General features: G+C 42.2%; 3 protein-coding genes across 5 annotated transcripts in view; 2 read left to right on the top strand and 1 right to left on the bottom strand.

The window, feature by feature from the left end:
* LOC134854323 (uncharacterized) overlaps positions 1 to 22648 on the bottom strand; it is a 348488-nt gene that overhangs the window by 72930 nt on the left and 252910 nt on the right. The window lies entirely within an intron of this gene.
* Positions 1 to 22648, top strand: part of LOC134854320 (calcium uniporter protein, mitochondrial-like) — a 192449-nt gene that overhangs the window by 95009 nt on the left and 74792 nt on the right. The gene's annotated exons all lie outside the window — the stretch shown is intronic.
* The window catches only part of LOC134853832 (uncharacterized), a 38794-nt gene continuing 25030 nt past the window's right edge, over positions 8885 to 22648 (top strand). For 2 of the 3 annotated variants that reach the window (XM_063869758.1, XM_063869756.1), the window contains exons 1-4: positions 8885 to 9227; positions 9299 to 9591; positions 9660 to 9869; positions 9970 to 9996. In XM_063869758.1, coding sequence (XP_063725828.1) covers positions 8945 to 9227; positions 9299 to 9591; positions 9660 to 9869; positions 9970 to 9996 — 813 coding nt within the window. In that variant the 5' untranslated portion in view covers positions 8885 to 8944. The remainder of the gene's footprint in view (positions 9228 to 9298; positions 9592 to 9659; positions 9870 to 9969; positions 9997 to 22648) is intronic. The other variant, XM_063869757.1, reaches the window with a different exon arrangement.

The following is a 22648-nucleotide window of genomic DNA, read 5'->3' as shown; positions in this document are numbered from 1 at the left end:
TGAAGCTAAGACCAGGGGTAGGTGACGATCATCTATTAGTACAACAGGTGGCTGATGATCTCTGGTTCAGACAGATGGATCAGGCAGAGAATGAGCAGGGAAGGATGATCAGAAAGAACATGACGTCAGCAGAGGAGGACCTCATGGCAATGGCTTTGCGTACGAAGCCACACAACAATATATGGTTGTACCTGTCACCGAGGCTGTGCACCTTGGGTGAGGACGCGTTTGAGCATGCGCCGGCAATAATTAAAGAGATACATGCGTATCTGAAGAATCTACTTAATGCCCGGGAGTTGGCTGGAGGCAAGATGTTGAAACTGATGCAAGACGTAAACACGATGTCGCTGGATAAGTTCCAAGCTGACGTGCTGGCCACAAAGGCACAGTACGAACGATCAGATGCTATCTTGGGTGGAATGGGAGTGGGATGGACGCCATCTTTCCTATCGACGTGCTATCCGAGGGCATCTAGGAACCTGATCGCGAGTTTCGTCAAAGACATCAGGAAGTTGTCGATTGGCCTGGTGCTAGCCTTATACGTGACATTTGGTCATGAAAACTTTGTGAAAGGACCGGCAAACCTCTTTACCCAAGCGTTGGCAGATTTGAGATTGGATGGACTCCTGACTCTGATTGCTATGACCTATGGTCGACTGGGAGACTTGCTTGTGCTATTGCGTTACCCTGAACAACTACAGGGACCCAGTCGTGAGTTCAATGCACAGTTGGAAACTGCCTCGCTCAAGAAGATGAAAGACTGGAGGACTCTCCTACTTCAATACCTCTTGCAACAAAACAGAAGCGTCACAGGAGAGGACAAAGTGGCGACGAACGCAAGCGAATGCAAGCAGTATTGTGGCATGCCCTTACTAACAGACTTAGCTGTCATGATGCGGATTGATCCGTTAGCTCTGGTCCACGGACTGAGGGAATTCGTCACAGTGGTGTATGGACCGGTGATGTCCTTTGCGTTCCCGGATGTGCAAGTTAAAGCGTACAGGAATTCAGTGTTGTACGTCAACCTGGTCTCAGTAGTGGATTGTTCCGTGCTGAATTGGGTAGAGCAGAGTGAACTGAGAAAGCTGGCTAGCGATGATAGGCTATTCGGAAGAATAGCAGAGCCAGGTTGGGTGTTGATGGACTTCAACAACCACTTCAAATGCCGAATGGGCCGTGAGGATCTTTCCCACATCCAGTTTAACCCAAAACTCTGGAATTTGAGACCAGTGGTGAAAGATACAGGAGAAGCTGTGGTAGTACCTCAATTGCCGGGAGCCTATGCCCATGCGAAAGAGAATCAACAAACATGGCTTCCTGGGTCCAGGCCGCTGCCGGACCAATGTCATCGATATCCACCGATAAGGAGGATGTTGTTGGGAGTCACATCTCCCATCATTGCCCCTCGTATCGGAGCAGCTCGTGACGCGGAGAAGAGAATGCTGAAGTGGAGTGGAGGGATGGAGCCGCGCTTCATCAGCTGGAACGCTGCCGCTGCGCATACGTTTGACTTCTCATTCCCCGATGCCTGGAGCAGGAAAAAGATCAAGGCACTACCCTCCAGGAGACCAGAGGTCTCGGCTGAAACGTGGAACGAAGTATATTCTTCAGCGGATGACTTATCGAGACTGAAGTGGTCAGGAGAAGCGAAAATGGTGATGCTGGAGGTGGCAAGAGAGAGCAGAGGAGGCTCATATATAACGATAGAGGACCTGGCCCCACATGGCGAGGAGTTGGTAGAGTTCCTGGTCGCTGATGAATTGTTTTATCATGCAGGAGACATGGCCGTACCGGCTCGGCCGGATTCGGGCACAGACGCGCGACAAGGACCTTCGGGACCTAGGCCGAAACCTGATGCGGACGACGATGAATTGATGGATCAGGACGATAACGATGATGGGACCGGAAGTAAGACGGAGAAACCGGGAGAGACCGATCTAGGAGCGTTGGAAAGGGACTTGCTAGAGTACCGGTTCAGTGAAGACGACGATGGGGAAGTCGATGGGAGTTTATTGCTAATGGCACCATCGTCCTTCATGTCTCCTACAAAGGAGGCGTCGGCCGATCTATCTCCGATAGACCCAATAAGCCAGGCTAGAGAGTGCCGAAGCAGGGACCCACAGAAACTGCTCTATGAATCACCAAGGAGGAGGAAAATCGAAGAGTCAATGAAGATATCGTTCCTCAGCACATTACCAGAAGAAGAATGGGAAAGATATCAAATGGAGTTGGAGGGCAAGACAGGAGCAATCTGGAGCCGAGTAAACTTCATGGAGAAATCTTGGGACGTGATAAGGCGATATGGGACGCAGTCCATAATGAAGGTGGGATTGAACCAACCCATCATGCGTGAGGTCCTGGAAAAAATAGTGAGCTCCATGGAGTCGGATGTTCTGACCGAGTCAGTAACAGAAGACAGTGCCGATGATCAGCATGTTGCAAAGAAATTACCTGTCAGACGAGCCAGGAAAGGGCTGAAGCGACTAAAAGGGAAGACAGGAAGTCGAGCCATGAACCCGAGAGTGGTGAAGTCAAGAGCCAACGCAGTGGTGACCTCTTTAACGAGCGCAGGTCGTTCAGGCGAGAGCGGGCAGGGAGATAGTACAACGCTGACAGGGGGAGAAAAAGAGAATCTGATACCCCCTATGCTCTTGGCAGGTCTGACCGTAACCGCCACTAGATCGAAGAAGACGGCGCGAACCCTGGCAGACACTAAGTTAGAAATGGAAGTCATCAGTCAATGTGGATCTGGAGGACTTGAAGATTATAGGCCCTCGCGAATCAACATGGCCAAGTTGAAACTGGAAGGACAACTCGACGTGGTCGAGTACAGTCGAATAACTGTGCCGGAATCGGTCCACATGGGAGATCCGGCAGGGGGTTATGTGGAGATGTTGAAGGCGAGGAACTCCGCGAGAGGGCACCTGATGGCTTGGAGCGAGAAGAGAGCCATGCAAGAATATTTGAAGGGGCTTACGGAGAACTCTAACTTCAATCGAAGAGAGTATGGCACAGTAATGTCATCAGAAGCGAACGAAATTGGATTGGAAAAACTGCTAGAAATTTCTTGGAGGGCGGCCCTCCAGAAATACTTCGATGAGACGATGAATGCACCTGCGACTGTGGCAGCATACCTGGCTCATCCTTGCGTGAGAACTGATCTGCAAATACGACTGGCTTGGTGCTTGATGGGCATCAAAAAGGCGGAGTATGAAGCCAGTAATGACTCGAAATCACGAGAACAGGAACTAGAGTTAATGGAAGCTCTACGAGCATTGATTTCGAAAGACGATTCAGCGATAGCATGGGCTAAGCGTAAGGATGCCCTTTGCTTTGTCAGGTTCGTGGTGGATCGCATCCCCACTCCTGTGTTGGGAGAATGTATAAAGATCATTCGGCAAAAGGGAGTTGATGGCGAAAGGAACTTCCTTAGGGCACTCCTAGAGCTATATCAGGACATGCCATTGACCGTGCCAAGCAAGGAGTCGAATGATATGGAAAGCTATCGCAAGTTGGAAGAGGTGAGAAGATACTCCAACAAAGAATTGAGAGTGAGCAGAGACTTGATTGAAGCGGCCAGAGGACAAAAGGAGTTTGCAACACTAGGGAAACTGAAGTCGTTCCAATACGTGTCTGGCATACCGGGGATGGCGTATAATCCCTTCGTGAACGAAGAAGCCAGGGAAGCATACTTCGACTACGAGCAAGTCACAGTGCTCAACTTCTGGGTTGAACGGATTAAGGAAATTGGAATGTTGATGGTGGAACAACCCAAGCTTGGAATTATTTTGGAAGAACGAGTAGTCGAGCCCTCGATTCCCGAGCTAAAAGGGCAAGTGAGTTTTGATTGTGGTTCTTGGGACGGTCCCTTGAAAACCAGTCTAGTAGTGATGTGGGAACTCATGAAACCTTCCTGGTGTCCCCATCCTAACGCAGGCTTAATCTGGGACATGACCGCGGATGTCATGTTAGAACGGGATGATGATGCGAGTTTACATGATCAGGCCATGATACATCACCTGCTGGCCATGAGATTGACGAATAAGAAGAGCAACCCGTCCACGGAGCTGTCCGAGGAAGGTACATCGAGTAATTGGTTGAAGCAGGGCACATGCTTGGCTCAACACAGTGGGATGGAAGGACATGTTTGTAACATGGGACACTGCCTGATTACGCTGAGTGAGCAGCATCGACAACTGGCACGATTGTACGGAAGATTGAGCATGTCAGATAAGAGTGCCATGGTGTTGGTCGCAGACTGCCATGGGGTGACGGACGTAAACCTGATCACAGCCTGACGAGTTCGATTTTGCAGCATGACGAGTTCGATAGAATCGCTCGAGCGCTTGGAGCGTGCCCATGAGCTAGTGACGTCCCTCAGCGTGGAAATATTCCCTGGAGCATTACAGACAGAACAAAAGATTGGAGGCTGGCGAGAAGCCCTAGAGAATGAAATGAATCTGAAGGATAGTGAAGCCTATCACAGACCTACTGGTTCAAAATATATGGTGGGTTCAAGCTCAGCGCCGTATTGTAATAGCAAGTATCCTACGCACATGGTGGTGATGGATGCGAGGACGCAACAAGTGTTGGTTGACCAACTTTTCTCTGTGCCAAAGTGCGTGAGGTTGGCCAGAATGTCAGAGAGGTCATATGACTTGTTGGCAAAGATCTTTCGGGCAGTCCCGAAGAGATCCGAAGGCGAGTTGCAAGACGTTTTGGGTGAAGAGTTCATGAGACTGAACGAAGAAAACGTGAGTGAGTTCGAGAAACAGAAAGCGAGTGGAGCGTTACCTACTGAATTCCCCACCATAGAAGAGAAAGACGACCTACATAGAATTCTGATGGAAGTGGAACCGTTACTGGGAGCCTCAGGGTATCGGACCCGAAGGAACATAGTGAGAACCCATGGGGAGTATCCTTGCCACTGCTTAGCGCAGACGTTGTGGTACCCTAAACGCGGGAATCTGATCCTAGTCTGGGATGTGGAGGAGTTGTACTCCACGGGGTTGCCCGATCAGAATCAACAAGTATCAATCGTGGTGGTTAGCGCCATCCTAGCAGTGAGATGGTTGGAGGCTAACGCGGACACAAGTGAGCAGGAGACGGCCGTGCCGACTCCTGAACAGTTGAGCAACGTTAAAATGAGTCGTGAATTGGATCTTTTCAGAACCACCTGCAAGGTGCTGAGAATACCTAAAGCCATTGAAAGAATATGGTCAAGGCAAAGATTGATGCCTTGGTTCCGTGCAGTGATGACATCTTGGATGTATGAACGCGCGAAGCGTCACATGTCAAGGAATACGGAAGCCTATCAATCTTTCCAGCTAGATATAGGACCAGGAGCCTATAAACGAGCATTCTTGACGCACAGAAACGCGGTCACCACAGCGGTGAAGCGGGTAGCTGGAACGCCTTGTGTTACTGGAGATGAGAAGAAAGAGGTCTTAAGAGCTGACCTAGAACGAAACGTGAGCCTGTGTCTTCACAACAGCTTTTGCAGCAACCGGGAGCAGAAGGTGAATGTGGACTTGCTACCTTGTTGCAAACCGAGGCTGTTGGAACAGGAGGGTTGGGGCACGGCCCGCAACTCTCTGGACATGTTAGAAAAAGTTCTGGAAGACAGTGACGCTGAACATCAGGATGGAGAAATGATGGAGTGAAGATGACCAAAGAAGAGAAGAGAAGGAGAGAAAAACTTGATTGTCTTTGTGTGTAAAAACTTGAACAAATCAACCAAGTTTTGATTATTGAACTTGTTAAACTTTTTGTTTTGATCTAGTTTGGTCAGACCAAACTTTGAAAATGTTGCAATTGTTGAAATTGTTGATTTTAGTTACTACTATCTATGTATGTATATAAGGAGCATAGGTGAGTATATTTACCTATTTATTCACGACTGAAATTTTTAACCTGTGTAAGACACAAATTCACTGTGTGGCGACATGGTAAGTTTGAGTAAATTCGCTCGAGAAGGGTGGGTAACTCAATAACTTTCCTAGCCACAGAGTTTCTTAGTTTTAATATTGAAAGGACCGCATAAATGACTGATTATACTTGGTGAGTGAAGTTAAGTTAATTTTAACGGATGCGTGGCCGTGCCACGTCCCACTTTTTAATCACAAAGAGCGAAAAGAAGTTTTATAACAAGACGACGTAAGTAGTCAGAAAAGAAATTTTATCTAGGACACTCCTCATGGTGCAAATTTTGTGAAAATGTTGAAAGGCAGTGAGATGTAGTACGATGCCATTTGTGAACACGTAGTGAGTTGAAGTGGAGTAGATAAATTTCATTTTCTTATGCGATTTGTAAGATTGGTTACAGAAAACTGGATACCTACTTGACGATAACCCGGTGTTGTGCGATCAATAGGGACATTGATGGAGACTTGTCCGGGGAGTATGTGCCATTCTGCCGGATGACACAGCACAACCTTCCCGCGACAGAAAAAAGAGTGACTAAAGGCCTAATGAACAAAAAAGTGTTGCGACGGAGGGTCAGAATGTTCTAGAATTTTTATTTTTAAAATTTCGATCGGAAGAAGAACATTTCTGAGAAATAGAAAAAAGACGGCCATTTTGAATAAAAAAGACGAAAATCAGAACAACGATAGAAATTGTGAAGAACAGTTGTATCAGAGACAGAAAAACACGGAGCCTCTTATCGTGGCAAAAACACACGATAAGGACCTTAGCGACAGATATTTGTGGAGACGGAGGCTTCGGTGGGGGGAAGAGAAATACCACGGAACCCTCCCGGGACACGAAATATAGGAGATAAGAGTGTTATCTCAAGAAAATCACGGGAGCGGAGGCTTGGTCCCCCAGAGACTGTTATATGTGAAGGGACTGGGTAAACTGACTATAACAGCTGCTGTAATGTCCTAGATCTTAATTAACACCGTTATTATTTAATATTTCAGAGCATGAGTAGATAGAAGAAGGAAAGGGTCAATCCATCTCCAATGGATTTAATATAAAACTGTCACACAAAAACATAATAAAATAGGTTGTTCGAGCCGTGTTTTTAATGACAATCACGTAGTCTGAGGATCCGAGACTCAGCTATGTGGTTGTGTTCGCATGCAAACGAAAGCTGATCAAAAGTCGTTTGACTGATGGCCTAAAAATGGTAACTTTTTACTTTGCCCTAAACAGACCAGAAAATCAACTGGCAAGGTCGAGACGGTGAAAAACGAGTAGAATTAAGGTAACTGACGCCTGCCAGTCGTTGATAGGTACTTTTTCTACGCTCCGTCGCTGTGTGATATTTGGGCGAATGTTACAAATGGGCGGACTTAACATCAAGCTGCCATCCGATCATGAAAGCTATCTAGAATGGTCTATGGAAACATCACTAGTACTGGAATCTCAAGATCCTGTTACAGCAGTAACAAAGCAAGAAAACTTAGGTGGTTACACACACGTAAGATACAATGAAATTAGAGACACAATCGCCAACCTCATGAACGAAGTTTGCCATGACGTCGAGATTGAGCCGAAACTTCAGCCGTTGCAAGACGAAAGCTTTGTCAAAATTTAACTACAACTGAAGATGAGGCCCGACTTGACATTAAGGCAAACGGATTCTGGGGTTCACGAATCAGCCGCGCTGTCTTTGATTTGAATACTTTCAACCCCAATGTCAAAACATCGCGAAAACTGCATAAAGACGCATACAAATACCACGAAACGCTGAAGAACTCCAAATATCAGCAAAGAATTTTAAACGTAGAGCAGAGTAGCTTCTGTCCGCTAATTTTCGGATGCACCGGTGGCGCTGCTCCAACAGACTAAATGAAAAAAAGACAAGAAAGCTATCCAGAATCCATAAACTATATAAGAACTAACATAAGCTTCGCGCTCCTGAGGAGCTCTATATTTTGTATAAGCGGTTGCAGATCGCTACGCAAAGTTCAATTTATCGACAATTCCATAAGCGCTATTGTAGAGGAAGAACGGCTAAGATATATTAACATTACGACGATGCATTCAATGCTGATTTATGACTTCATTGCTGATATATATGCATTTTATAACGCTGGTATGGCCCTATCCAGCTTGTGCACGTACCGTAACTAAACGGAAGGGCCCCTTTTGTAATTTAGTTTTTTTTCTTTATAATATGATAGATCACTCGGCCCATTCTTATGATTATTGTGAAATCTGATTTTTCGTGCTTAACAAAATGAAGAAGAAAGAAAGATAAGCAAATAAATACCACCCAATGGTCAGAAAATCAAAAAGAATATAAAAATAGTTAGAATATCAAAAGTAGCATAGTAACCGGGATTACAGCCAGGAGTCCCTTTCACCACATAATTTTTAATATGATAGATCACTAGGCCCATTTGTATGATTATTGTGGAACCTGAGTTTGCTTACAAATAAATTGCAGAAAAAAAGAAACGCAACTAAATAACACCCGAATACAAAGTTACTCCCCATTTTCAGTGGGTTCAGTTCCGTCGAAATAAATGTGTCTACCAAAAAATGGACGTCATTGAATTTGTCTTGGTCTGGATGTGTAGGTCCCATAGACTAACTCATCCACCCATCCCAGCAATAAGCCCATCCCGGCAATTAGTTATCTATTTTCAAGCTTAAGTCGATTGAAGTTTCACGAATAATAAAAACTGAAACCGGTTTTTCTCGACTCTGGGAAAATTTTTTGGAAAGATCTTTAATATGATAGATCACTCAGCCCATTCTTATGATTATTAATGAACCTGATTTTGTGTCCAAATGAAAGAGAAGGAAAAAAGATAAGCTATTAAATAACAACCTAATTCGAAGTTCCTCCCCATTCTCAATGGTCAGAACAAAAAGAATAAAAAAAATTGTATGAAGTAATTTATTTATGAAATAACTTAGCGTGAAATGACTCAATAGTTTCAGGAGGATGGTGGCAGTCAACATTGCTCTTTCTAAGTATTGGTAGAAAATGCCTTTTTGTGCGAGCCAGATTGAGCCAAATTGTCTAGCCCGAAAAAGTGATACAGAAAATGTAGAAGATCCGCATTTTGAGGATTTTAATCAAGTAACTGCGTTTACTATCGTGCAAGCTATTAGACAACTTTCATCTTTGACAAAAGAAGCTTCCGAAGTTTTTGATAACACTTTGAAGAGTATTCATGATTTCGTTCAAAGAACATCATTACTAGAGCCGCGATTGCGTGACATCGAGCAGGAAGTATCAAAACTCAACAGGAAGCGTAGCAAAGTGGGTAAGTACAGATTTTCTTACTTCGCCTCAAATAGATTTTTGCCGAATTCATTGGTCTTTCCTTTATGCTAGGTCGATCATCATTGTCAAAACAGAATGTAGCCAACTCAGACTGGAAGTTCCAGGTCGGGTTGACCGAAAATTTGTTTATATCCGATTTGAGACCTGTTTGCGTAGAAAGGTACCGCGCGCGTCATACTGAATCAGCATTTGTCCAATTAGCACGCTACAAAAATTACATCAAAAGTCAAATTGGCAATGGAAGTGCCAATGGATCTTTCGAAAGTTTGAGTTCTCAGCTTTCCCAAGGCTCTCTTTCCAGTGGATCGGGACCAAAGTTCATCAAAAATACAAAATCTAAAAGGGTTTGTCTGCATGTTTTAATAAAATGATTTTTTTTAATATAAAAAGTATATATTAGCTCAATTTTTAGGCGGCATCATTAAACCGATTTTCTTTCCGACGGAAAAATCAGAGACAAGAATCTTTTCAAGCTTCGCAGACCGAAAAATCGTCGCCTGTTTCTATTTCAAAGTTTAAGCACTTTCCCCGACCTAACTCGTGCGATGTTCTTAACTCGGAAGATACACAAAGCACCGCCAGTGATCCTAATGAAGACCGCTTCGGCTCAATCCATTCCAGAGTGAGTTTAAATTTAAACCAACTTACTAAAGTTTTCTATAAATCCAATGCATACATGCATGTGCAGATTGGTTAAATGTTTAATTGATTGTTTTCATTAGAGCGCATCTGAGAGTCATTTGCAAATGGTAAGAGTTTCTGTCTACCCTCGAGACAAGTTTGACTTCTTTCCATTGTAGTTTATTGCACTTTTGGTGTGGTTCTTAGGTTGGTGTGATTTAATCAATCTAAATAAATATCAAAAATTTAACAAGGGTAGCCGGTTACTGTTCCAGTAGCTCCATGTTCCGACAATACTCTTAAAGACGATTTTGTTTTCAAATTAGTGTCGTTTTTTTTCTGTGGGGTGATATAGAAAAATCTGAACAAAACACAGAAATTAAGAAAAAGTGACAGTCATAGTCGAATAGGCCAATTGGAAAACAGTTTTTGTAGAAGATTGGCAAAAAAACGTAAGAACAATTTACAAAATTAGAGTGCTAAAAACTCTACTTGAGTAAAACTAAGTTTTCACGGCCTAATTTGGGCTCAAATGAGCTTTTGTAAGCCTGCACGCTCATCCTATTAGTTCGAAATCAGACCAAAAATCAAGTTTCAAACCGGTTTTTCTCAACACAGAAATTTTTTTGGAAGTTTTTCAATGTCGTTCGAATCACGACTGAAATAGCTTCAATATGCGCGTTTATAAAAGGATCTGAACGAAAGGCTAGAGCTTCGGCAATTTTGACAGTCATAGTCAAATCAGCAAAATGGACAATTTTTATAGAGAAATGGTTAGAAAAGCAGAAAATAATTTAAAAAAAAAGACATTGAGGATTTTAAATGTTTTCTTTTTCAATCATTTGCATTTTTTTTTTGAAGTTTTTGATTCCCAAAAGACGCTGAAAAACTGGTTTTACTCGAGTGAAACTAAGCTTTCCAACCATTGTTTTCCAACCATTGTCTTAGGATATCGTTTGTAAGCCTGTTCGCTCGTTTGATTCGCTGGAATTAAGATTAAAAATTAAAAAAATTAAACCTGCTTTTCTCGATACTGGAACAACCTTTTCGAAATTTTTTGTCGTTTGAATCACGACTGAAAGGCCTTAATTTGATATATCACTCGACCCATTCCGATGATTATTTGTACCTAATTTTGCGTGGAAAACAAAAAAGAAAAAACTATAGAGAGCTGCAAAAAGTTCGGACAGACAGAGTTAATTAAAAAGAGCAACTGTCTAGACATCAACGGAAATTAAAACTGAAATAAACATAACGTCGAAAATTTATAAAGCTGAGTTTCGCTCAAAACCTATAACCACGGCGGGCAATGGCATCCGAAGCGTCGATAAGTAAACCTTGAAACAGGAAATTTATTGCTCAGGATGGCTAATGTTTTTCTGCATTTTTTCAAAATTTTGAATGATTTGATCATCTTCATTTCCGTTTGCTTTTTTTTGGGCGGCCTAATCTGTTGTTTTTGATGAAAATAACCCTAGATTTTGATTTTTAACTAATTTTTCTAACTGTTTTATAGTAAAACCTGGATTCTCATTGCAGTATTTAAAAACTAGGCTAGCATAATCATCGGATAATCGACGATCTCGCGTTTTGATTTTGGTCTGACAGAAGTTTCAACGTTAATCGGCTTCAGATTTTTCATGCAAAAAAGCGTCAAAAAGCACTGATTGCTCATTTTAATTAATTCTGTCTGTCCGAACTTTTTGCTACTAATTATAAAACACATCCGAATACAAAATTCCTCCACATTTTTCAAGTGGTCGTAATCTTCCTACCATTTTCTTAAAAAATACATCTGTTTGTTTTTCAAATGAGCGTCGTTTTTTCAGTGTGGTTTGATAGGATATCAGAGCAAAAAATAGAAATTTATCAAATGCGACTGTCAGTCAAATAGGCCAATTAGAAAAGTTTTCTTAGAAAAATGGCAAGAAAAACTAGAAAAATATATATATATATATTGATTTTTTTTCGTTCCCAGAGCAATATCAAGGCCCTATTTGGACGAATTTCGGTGCGCAAGTTTTTGAAAAAAACAGGTCAAAAAAGCCGTTTTTGGGCACTTTTTGGAAAATTTTGACAAAAAAATCGCGTTTTTTTTGGCGCGCGCTCCCCCTTAAAGTGAGTATAAAACGGCGCCAAATTTTTAATAAATGGATTTCTTAAAAAGTACCCAAGGGGGATCCTTCGGGTCGGCAGGGGGTCGAATCTCTGAGGATGAGGCGTCCGGCATACCCACCCTAAATCCAACCCTGGTCTTGCTGATTTTTTGTTTTTTTTTTCAGAAAAAAGTCTTGAAAATTGTTCGCTCAATTTTGATTTTTCGCAGTTTGAACTCTTTTTTTTCCAATCTGAGTCGCAAATTTTGTTGCAACAAAGTGTGTTTATTTTGAGAGTGTTCATTTTGATCAATAACCAGCCATTAAGTACAGCCAGTGCTAAGGATATAACACAGACTATTATATTACAAATAGCACTTTAGCTTCAAGGTATCATAGATCTGTAGCGTAGAGGTAGGGAAAGAGACCCGCAACAAAATAAGATGGTCAAACCTGGGCAGAGTCGGATGTTTTTAATGAACTTTCTCGTATACTAGTTAAAATGCGTCCGCTCTATCAATTGAGGCATGGGCTATTTTTCCTTTTCCCTCCAACTGCAAGTTTTTACAAGTAAAATTACTGTTCCCACCAACCGATTGTTATGAAAATTGACATGCATACTAATTAGGCCATGACAAACATATATGGTTTTCATAATTAACCTTGTAAAAACCCTCATTACTCCATAAAGTTGATGCTAATGTGAGGTGGGGGGTAAAAGGAAAAAGAGCCGAGGCATGTGTGTTGGTAAATTTCTTTTTTTTCTAAATTGACTGGTACTGCTAATGCGTCTTAATTGGCTTGCGTCATTTAGCAATTATGTAGACTCATAATTGGCGTGCGTCACTTAAGAAATTTTGTAGACTCAAAGTTTTACTCAGTTTTCCCAGTAGCGTTATTGGTCATATTTGCTTGTGTATGCGATGTGCAACTTCTCCTCTGTGTCATTTATCATTGTGGTTTTCTATTTTATTTTCTACCCTTCTTTCTTTATTTCTTCAGTTTATTATTTGTTCAAACTCTTTGGTTCTTTCTTGCTTGTGTCGAATGTCTATTGATGCTCGACGTAGAGGTGAAATTGTTAAGCATTATGGTTGGCTTCCGTATTCCAGTGCTTACTTTTCGTTTTCTTGTGTTTTGATGGAAGTCACTTCGACGAAAGTTGGGAAAACCACGTAGTTTTCCATCCACATAAACTTTCATCACACCTAGTTCTGGAACGTAAAAGTCAAGTAGAAGTCATTGGAAGTAATGAAAAATAAGCTACAAAGTCGGGACTCCATCCTGCTGTTGTGCTATCAGAATTTGTGGGTTTGTAAGGCTGCCCTTAACCACAGTGCGCCTCCAAGATTGTCCCGTCAGGACGTGGGTCAGCATCTGTTTATTGCCCACTTCTCAATGATACGAGCTGTCACAAACTGGGTCGCAAAGCTCTACGGTAGTATCCAATTGGTTGATAATCTAGTGTAAATGATACGGTGGTTCGGAGGATGATCTTGTTTTCAAAATGCAGACTCAGTTTTCAGATGCAGTCAAGATCTGAATTGGTACGGCTACTAGGACAGGCGTCACCATCTAAAAACACTCCCTAAATTGTTCGTGACTAGTCATTCATCAGATTTAAATGAAGGTCAGCCGACAGTCGTTCTTGGCTAACACTCAAGTGCGGGAGGCAGGGTTCTATATTTGCGATAACGTCTTTGTTCTACTCCTCAACAACATTTTAAGTAGCATAGAACAGCTTTGATTTGATAGACATTTTATCACAGAGTTCGAGCGTTAAATTGTAATATATTTTAATGTAAATACTCTTCACAAAAATTATTGACTCTTAATAAAACTATAACATGCCCAAAGATGAGTTCCTCCCCATTTCTAGTGGTCCAGATTTTTTCGTTCCAACCACTAAAAAGGGGGAGTAACTCATCTACGGGTAAGTTTAATTTTTGTTCGGCTGTTCGACAGGCGAACTCGGTTGTTCCCAGTTTGAAATTTGGTTTATTTAAATGTTCCGTCCATTTCTTTAATAAAAAAAGGTAAATTCGACTGTCGAACAGCGTGCGTGCAGGTAACGAAACCAAAAAATTGACAGCGATAAATTGGTCTTGAAATTCAAATGCTTTAAGGCAATATATTCTTCTTTGAAATTCGAATGCTCAAAGTTTTCAACACCTGTCTTTGAACATTCTTTGACTCATTTCCATTTTCCGTTGCCTGTAATTGTGTTTCACGCATAATCAGGTACCACAAACAATCCTTAGAATGAGTCAAGTATGTAATGACATAGGGACTAGTTTTGAGTTATGTAAAGTCTTCGGTTTCCGTCTGGGGACCTGCTGCTGTTGACCTTGTGATCGCTATTTGTCTGGCGTACACTGAAACAAATGAGTCCAGTTGATTTAGGTATTTTTAACAATACAGTTGCTTCATGAAATTAAAGTTATTTACTCGTGCCTTACACCTATAACATGGCGCAGCAAGCGTTAAGAAAAGTGGGGGGGGGGGAGAATCCAATGAATGTATAGTCATTTTGGGACTCGCGCACGCCGGAGCCGCCAACATACTGGGAAGAGTGGATAATCAATTTCCACTGGCGAATGATTGCTAAGTATGATATAGATCCAGATGGTTTTTACTTCGATGATGCCTTGGATGAAACGGCGATAGCTGGGGACATGAACGGGAACAATCTTTTAGAGGCGGAGAAGTTAAAGTCCAACCTGTACCTTTGTATCGGAGATGAAGCACAAAGAATCGTTAAAGCTCGTAAACCGGCGGCTAGTATTAAGACGGAGCGATACCACGAGTTCCAAACGAGATGCAGAACGTTTTCAAACAAGAGCGAAATGTTACACACGAGCGATGATTGTTTCACGGAAGGTAACAAAAAGATAACGAAACATTTGAGAAATTTCATGCAGAGTTAATTGCCTTGGCCGGGAGATGCGTTTTCGCTAATGCCACAGAAAATATTCGAGAAATTTTCATCATGAATATGCCTGAATTCGATTGTCAAGGAGAACTGTCACGATCTACAAAATCGCCCGAGGAAGTGTATCGGATCGCGTTATTTGATGAGAGGGGAGAGCGCACTTATAAATCGTATCCGGGAAAGCCGGCTTCGTCAGCGCCGTACATGACCATCCAGCAGGAACCGGTCAGCAATATTAGAAGAGGTCAAAGTTATTTTAGGATCCGAGGGGGAGGGGTACGAGGAGGATACGCCCCTTGGTTGAACTCTACCGAAAACCGTCGGTGCTGCAATTGTGATGCTCCAAATTTTACGTTACGGGCATAACTTGTAATGCATGCCGAAAAATAGGGCACTTTGAGCGAACATGTAGTGGTGTGCGACGTGGTGCTAACCAATGGCGGGAAGAGGATGAGTAGATTGAGTCCGGGATGAGAACGAGCATCATCGAAGCACACACAGTGTAGCTAACGGCAATATGCAGGACCAAGTAGGATGAGTCAACCAGCAGCAGGAATGTTTGAGGAGATATCAACCCCCTCGGAGTCCGACGATTACATGGTGATGTCAATCAAGAAGAACGCCGCGAAGTTGAAAATTCCGAGTGCTAGAGTGCAAGTGGAGATGCCGGGAAAGAAGATGTTGCTCTGTGTCGATAGCGGGTTCCCGTTTACAATATTCAGCATGACGGATCTGAAAGCAGCATTAGGTAAAACAAATTTACATTTACAACCGATACGAGAATTATTTCCGGACTAAAACAACAACTGAATACATATACTGGGGAAAATAGCGATGACAATGGCGCTCAATGGGTGGGTGACAGAGGCAAATACGTCCGTAATTGCAGAAAATCACTAAGCGATCCTTGGGCGCGACTTGGGCACCCTAGGACTGGAGCTAGTACAAAGAGGAAGAGTCATCGGAGTTACCGGAGAAGATAGCAGCGATAGTGCAGAGGGACTAGACGAATTACTAACATACTTCTAAGTCATATCCGAGTTTATTAACAAGAATAGGAAAACTAGGTAATGCAAAAGTAAGAGCCGAATTTTTTGACGCGTTAAACCTATACAACAGAAAAGCCGCAGGGTACCAATCAGTCTCCAAGAAAAGCTGGACAAGGAAATAAAGCGTCTAATCAAAGAAAGGCCGCAGGGTACCAATCAGTCTCCAAGAAAAGATGGACAAGGAAATAGAGCGTCTAATCAAAGAAGGACGCATCATCAAGTTGCCAGAATGTTCAGAGAAGAGTTTAGTGTCCCCAATTGTAATCACAGTAAAAAAAGACTGAAGTATAAAACTAGCACTGGACTCAAGGGAATTGAACAAACACGTACATAAAAATAAATACCAATGGCCAAATATCGATGAATTAAGAGATGGGATAAACCAGATAATAGCAGAACGAAAAGAGGTGTTGTCTAGTTTCTACCTTAGATTTCACATATGCCTAGGGACAAGTAGCATTAGATCAAAAAACCATCAAGCAGTGCAATTTTTTGTTAGTAAGGGGAAAATTGACGAGAACATATCGCTTTAAGAACGGGTTTTTCGGGCTTACTTCAATGCCGGCGGAATTCCAGAAAGTTATAGATACATTACTCAAAGAATTCCCCGAAGCGAACGCTTTCATAGATGACATCCTCGTCGTATCGAAGGGAACTAAGATAGAACACAATGCATTAGTCGAGAAAATTCTTAAAAAGCTGGATTTATCGAACGCTGCCTTGAAATTACGGAAATGCCAAAAACGAATGTGAATGGCTAGGTTTTCGAATAGGAAAAGATGGTGTTACACTGTTGGTTCAAAAAATCCAAGCTCTGTTGGTTCAATAAACCACCTCCAAGTCAAGAAAACAGTTGAAGTCACTAATGGGATCACTACACAGCCTACATAAATTTTTTGCCGAATTTGGCAGAAGTTATTTTGCCTCTCCGCCCGTTATTGAGCATAAATAATGAGTTCATCTGGACGCCGGCGTGCGACAACGCTTTTCAACAGCTCAAATGGTTAGTCAAGAATATCGTCGAATTTAAACACTTCGATATACACCGGGAAACACGAATAATCTGCGACGCTAGTCATGACGGTCTGGGGGCCATGATAGAACAATACCGGTCGAATGGGTGGCACCCAATATCATTTGCGTCACGATATCTCAACGCGGCTGAGAAAAAATACTCGACAAACGAACTCGAATTACTCGCGGTATTATGGGCCACCGAAAATTTTCGCAATTACATCTACGGACGATATTTTACAGTCATATCGGACCATAAAGCGTTAATAACTCTGTTAAATTCGTCTCCGAAAGGAAATAAAAGATTTTTCAGGCTATTAATCCGATGATACGATCGTTTTTTACCTTACGATTTTAAAGTCGAACATCACCAAGGATCAAAAGTGGGTATGGCGGATTACTTATCACGTTTTCCGTCGGCAGCGGCACCGGAGACAAGTCATTATGAGGAGAATTTTACAGTAGCAAAAGTAGGAATGATTAATGCGGCATTATATCCTCGGAACCAGTTAAATCCTAGGGTCAAACAGTGAATAAATTTCAAAAATTACCCAGAGGTTGAGGGCGTCCGAACATGCGTTCACTCACGCGAGAATTTGATATCCAATAATAATCGAAGGAAAGTTGAATATGCAAATGCAAGACCAAGGTATAAACACTCACAAGAGGGCGTGAATGCATGCAACCGGAAATCAGCCAATCAGAAACGATATATTTGCATACCGAAGAAAATATGCGCTCCAAACAAATCAGACGTTGTTCTCAGCCAGCTACATACAGTTGCTTGATCAAACAAAATTTCAAACGTTCAAGTATCAAAATGGCTTCTAATAACTCGCCGGAGAAATCAGATCCGAAACCGTCAACTATTATATACATCAACTCAATCCGGAAATGTTAACTTAAATGTGGTTCTTAACCGCGTACCAAGTCAACCTCCTAGCCTCAGTTCTGATTCAGATATTGAAGTTATACCACCAGAAAAACTACAGCCCAGAGCAAACGCATCGAAAAAGTTTAATACAATTATCCTTTCCTGGTCAATACCCGGTCTTTCCTACCCCTTTGTAAATAATGAGATGCGCGTTTACTCTATCGTCCCCACGGACTGCAAAATCGTAAAGAAACTTGAATTTCCCGAAATCCTGAACCTGAAGCTTGTGGAGGCCAACCTGGAAGAGGACCCGATTTTGAAGACCATAAGATATGCGCTAAGGAATAGGAACCCAAGGGCAAAAGAAATCGTCACCAGGCTCGGGCAGTACTACGCGCAGCACTACAACGATTTCTCAGTTCGAGAAAACTGCCTCTAGATGGACGTTTATCCATCGTAACCTTTCGGCCACCAGATATACCAAAGAGTGACATGGATACAACATACAAATCGAAACCGAATGATTTGGTTCAACTGGATTTTTGGGGCCCCGTAAACTACATAAAAGAGCAGAAGAAATATGTCTTAGTAGCAGTAGACGGTTTTTCGCATTGGCCTTCGGCCAGCATTTGCTCAAAAAACAATTCAAAAATGTACTTAAGTTCCTAACGAAATAAATAATTACACATGGGCACCCACGAAAACTACATATCGACCATGCGTCCGGATTCTTTTCAAACGAAATTCTAAGTTTCTGCAACTACGAAGGAATTGAACTTATAAAATCTCCGGTGCAAGATCACCGCGCAACAGGTATTGTTGAAAGAACCATCGGTTCAATAAAAAATTATGTTTTTACGTACCTATAGGAAGACGAAAGTCAAAAATTCAAGAAAATGGTAGCTAGGCGTTAAGCGCCCTACGATTCTTACCGCATTCTAAAACTAAAATAACGCCATTTGAGGCTCATCATGGAAGAGAATCTAACACAGTTCTCCGAAATCTTACGAAAAACCGTCACTAAAAATTCTCGACTGTGGACTGGGAAAAGCGTAATGATCTAGTATGTCCCTCAAAATCGTAAAGTCCCTCGGGTTTTGGAAGAGCTTGAACTGGTGGAGGAGGACGTAGAGTTGACACACCAAAGCGCACCATCGTGGCTCAAACGGCATAAGACCAGTACTACAGTGGTTATCAACGGACTGGCGTCACGGACCCAAAGGATCCACGGAGGTATAAACGTTTGTGTTCTCAAATCGAAAAACTAGCGGTTCAAATGAAAAAGGATCCTTAATAAGTCGTAGCGGTGCTTCGTTTAGATCAGAACTAGAGGAGAACCAAACGGTACCAAAGGCGGCCCAACGCCCTCGTTCAGCAAGCACCCCAGGCTCAAGTACGAGAGTCCCCGAAAAAGAGACCACATCGACGGCTAAAAGTAGTATACTGCCAACCGGCGTTGAACAGCCAATGCGCAATACGCAGAAGAAGCGGGTGTACACCGGTGTCGAAGGAAGCGAGAAAAAGAAAATGCGATGGGCGATTGATACGAGCAGCGATGACGACAGTGAGGACGACGACGAGAAGGAACGAGCGGGCGAAATAAGCAACGAACAAGCGGGCGCAACGTGCGAAGCGATAATGAAGCAAATCGCGGGCGAAGAGTACAAAAAAGACGAAACTACCGAATCCTCGGGAACTGAACAAGTGGGGCATCAGGAACCGACGGTTTGAGCGAGCAGAAAAAGGGGGAAGCTAAGTGACGCTCTACAAGACAGTGGAAAGGGGTCACCAAGATGGGTGGCATAATGATCAATCGAATTGATAGGAAGTAAAGAGCTCTTCAAGAGAACCCAGGGAGAGGGTCGGTAGTTAAGCCGGAAAACTCAAACCAAAAGTTTTCATTAAACTAAAACTCAAGTTATTTCTTTATGCGGATATATGTACCAGCTGTGTTCTGAGTATAATAAATTTTCAATCTATTGATTTAAAATTTATTGTGGTTTCCTCTATGACATAGGGACTAGTTTTGAATTATGTACAGTCTTCGGTTTCCGTCTGGGGACCTGCTGCTGCTGACCTTCTGATCGCTATTTGTCTGGCGTACACTGAAACAAATGAGTGCAGTTGGTTTAGCAATTTTGATCAATAGAGTTTCCGTTTGAATTTAAATATTTACTCGTCTTACACCTATGACAGTATCATAAAAAAGCCCTTTCACTCAAGAAAAACCGGTGAAATTTTTAATTTAAAGTTTTATTTGTGTGAAAAAGCAAGCGGGTTTATGCGAATTAAAACTCTGAAGAAATCAAAAAGTTTCTGCAAAAAGCTTGTGCAGTATATTACAAAAGCTATTTTAATATATGCCATTATTACCATAACTGTCGAACATGTCCAAATCCTAGGCTTTTTTGTATGTCCTGTCATCGCACCACAGACAAAAATCGACGCAATTTAAAAATATATTTTTTTGGCGTTTAGTCCAAATTTCGGTTGGCTGCTGCCATCCGGTTCTGTCCCTCTTGCACAGTAAACGGCTACTCTTGTTATCAATTATTGTTTTGCGGGGAGCTATTTTTGCATGCTAGTTTTTGAAAAATTTTGTTGATGTAATTACATCGATCTCTCCTTTGAACATCCGATTGAATTGTAGAACTATTATGTTTGAGAGATAGAGGGATGGAGTTAGGGAACTTTAGTTTATATCTGGTCGATTTGTTTGTTTCATTAAATCTATCACTGCAGTTCGCCCAGGGTCTCTAGTGGCAAAAACGACGAAGGCAAACCTCTTCCAGTGATAGTGTCTTCGTGCTGGTGTCGACATTACTCTCTGTATTGCATGCTTTGTCGATGGGAAAACCGAGAAAAATGCCCGTTTTGCGTGGTTATGCGTTAAGCTGCAGATGTTTGGCAGCTTTGGGTTTTTTCCAAAAGCTCTCGGTAATAAGGGTGGTAGAGTAACCCAACATTTGAATATTTGTAAATTTAGTTCGCTACCAAATAGAAATTGAGAGGAATTTGGTATTTGGATGTTGTAGTTTCGAAGTTTTTTGTTTTTTTTTCTCTCAAAATCAAGTGGCACAAACAATCATCGTCATCGGTTTGGTTTAGTGATATATCTTTTTAGAGCTTTTCAGTCGTGATTACATGAAGTGTCGAGATAAACCGGTTTGAAGTTTTTTTGAGACAGTCTTATTTTGAGCGAGTTGGTGAAATGCTATAGACCAGTATCTCTTTTCTCATGCATCGGAAAAACACAGAGATGATGGTTCCTGTACGCCCCGTTGAATGGGCGAAAGAAATTTGTCTAATACCAGCTGAAAAGGCAGGTTTTCAGGCTCACCTCTCCACAGCCGATGTCATTGATAACATTACCCATACAGCAATGGTTAATCTCCAGAAAAAGAAACGAACAGCTTATTGTAGTGATCGATTTCAAAGCTGCGATTAATGAAGTGTAGAGGATTGGCCTCAAAGACCTTGAAGAAAGATGATTAGGTAGCATTGCGCTCAATTGGTTGAAGGCTTGGATTTCGGACCGGCGAGCGCTAATCAGATGGAAAGAAGAGTCGCACCCTTGTCTTCTCCCAAGGCATGCCGCAGGGTAGCCCACTTTCGCCTCTATTATACTGTTTCGCTGCATCCGAACTTTGGCAATCTATATAGGGAAATGCTTCTTCTGTGTTGATCAACCAGTACGCAGATGATCTGACAATACAAGTGGACGATGAAAAAGTTTAAGCTAAAATTACGAGGGGAAATAATAAGTACAAGAAATCTACAATGATACTTGGAGTCGAGATCGACACCCAACTTAGATGCAACACACAAGCCAGTACTGCGAAGAAAAAGTAAAATCAAAGGCTTAAACAGTGCGCTCTCTCAGCAAAAAAAAGGAACTAGGGTTTGAAAGCCAACAACTGTACAAAGGCTACCTTAGGCCTGGTGGCGCTTACGCCTTCGAAACACGGGGAATTTTTTTTACCGTTCACAAACCGAGAGAACGTTGAGATGTGCAACAACGCAGTAGCCAGATGCGTCTATGGGGCCCCAGCAAACTCCCCGGTCAAAACAAACCCGTGCCGAAGCTGAACAAAACAATACTCGAAGAGGGTTTAGATAACGCGGCAAAACTGCTTACAAAATGTTACAGCTTCAAAGACACACATCCACTAAACACTATGGGAAAAGAATCAACGGACAGGCTGAAAGGGAGGTCATATTGGAGATCAACAGCATTGAAGAGACTCCAAGATAGAGTGTATAAGGGAACATAAAGGAAAATGGTAGCCGGCAGAAGGGAGAAAGGAGATATCTGAGCTAGTTAAGCAAGGTTCCAGATAAACATCGATCGCATGAGGCTAAGCAGAATTCCTTTTCTGCGGGACACACTACATAAACAAGAGAAAAGTGAGGAAGGCTCATGTCCACACTGTTAGAACGAAACAAGACACAAAACATGGGCTCAACGAATGCCCCAATTGGGATAAAGAAAGAAATGAGGTATTTGGTTGCCAACCACCGGAGATGATAATTCAAACAGAACCCGATCTAGTTGCCGATTTTATACGTGCTACGGCTACCAAGCCCCCAATGCCCCAATCTGTGACCGCACACATACAGTAGGCCTTATAAAAAGATTTTTCTTTCGTTTTTTGTTATTTATTACTGTTGTCGATTGTACCTGATTCATTATTTTGCTCGAGTGTCCATGTTGTCGATTGTGCCTGATTCGCAGATCTTAATTTGAAAAAAAAAATCTTTTGTGGTTGGAACATTCTGTGCTAATTGCACAGCAACTGTTATCCTTGTTTCTTT

This window comes from Symsagittifera roscoffensis, chromosome 9, assembly GCF_963678635.1.
Source record: "Symsagittifera roscoffensis chromosome 9, txSymRosc1.1, whole genome shotgun sequence".
NCBI classification, from domain to species: domain Eukaryota; kingdom Metazoa; phylum Xenacoelomorpha; order Acoela; family Convolutidae; genus Symsagittifera; species Symsagittifera roscoffensis.
The sequence above is the reverse complement of the archived record's forward strand: the minus strand, read 5'-3'. Positions and strand labels throughout refer to the sequence as shown.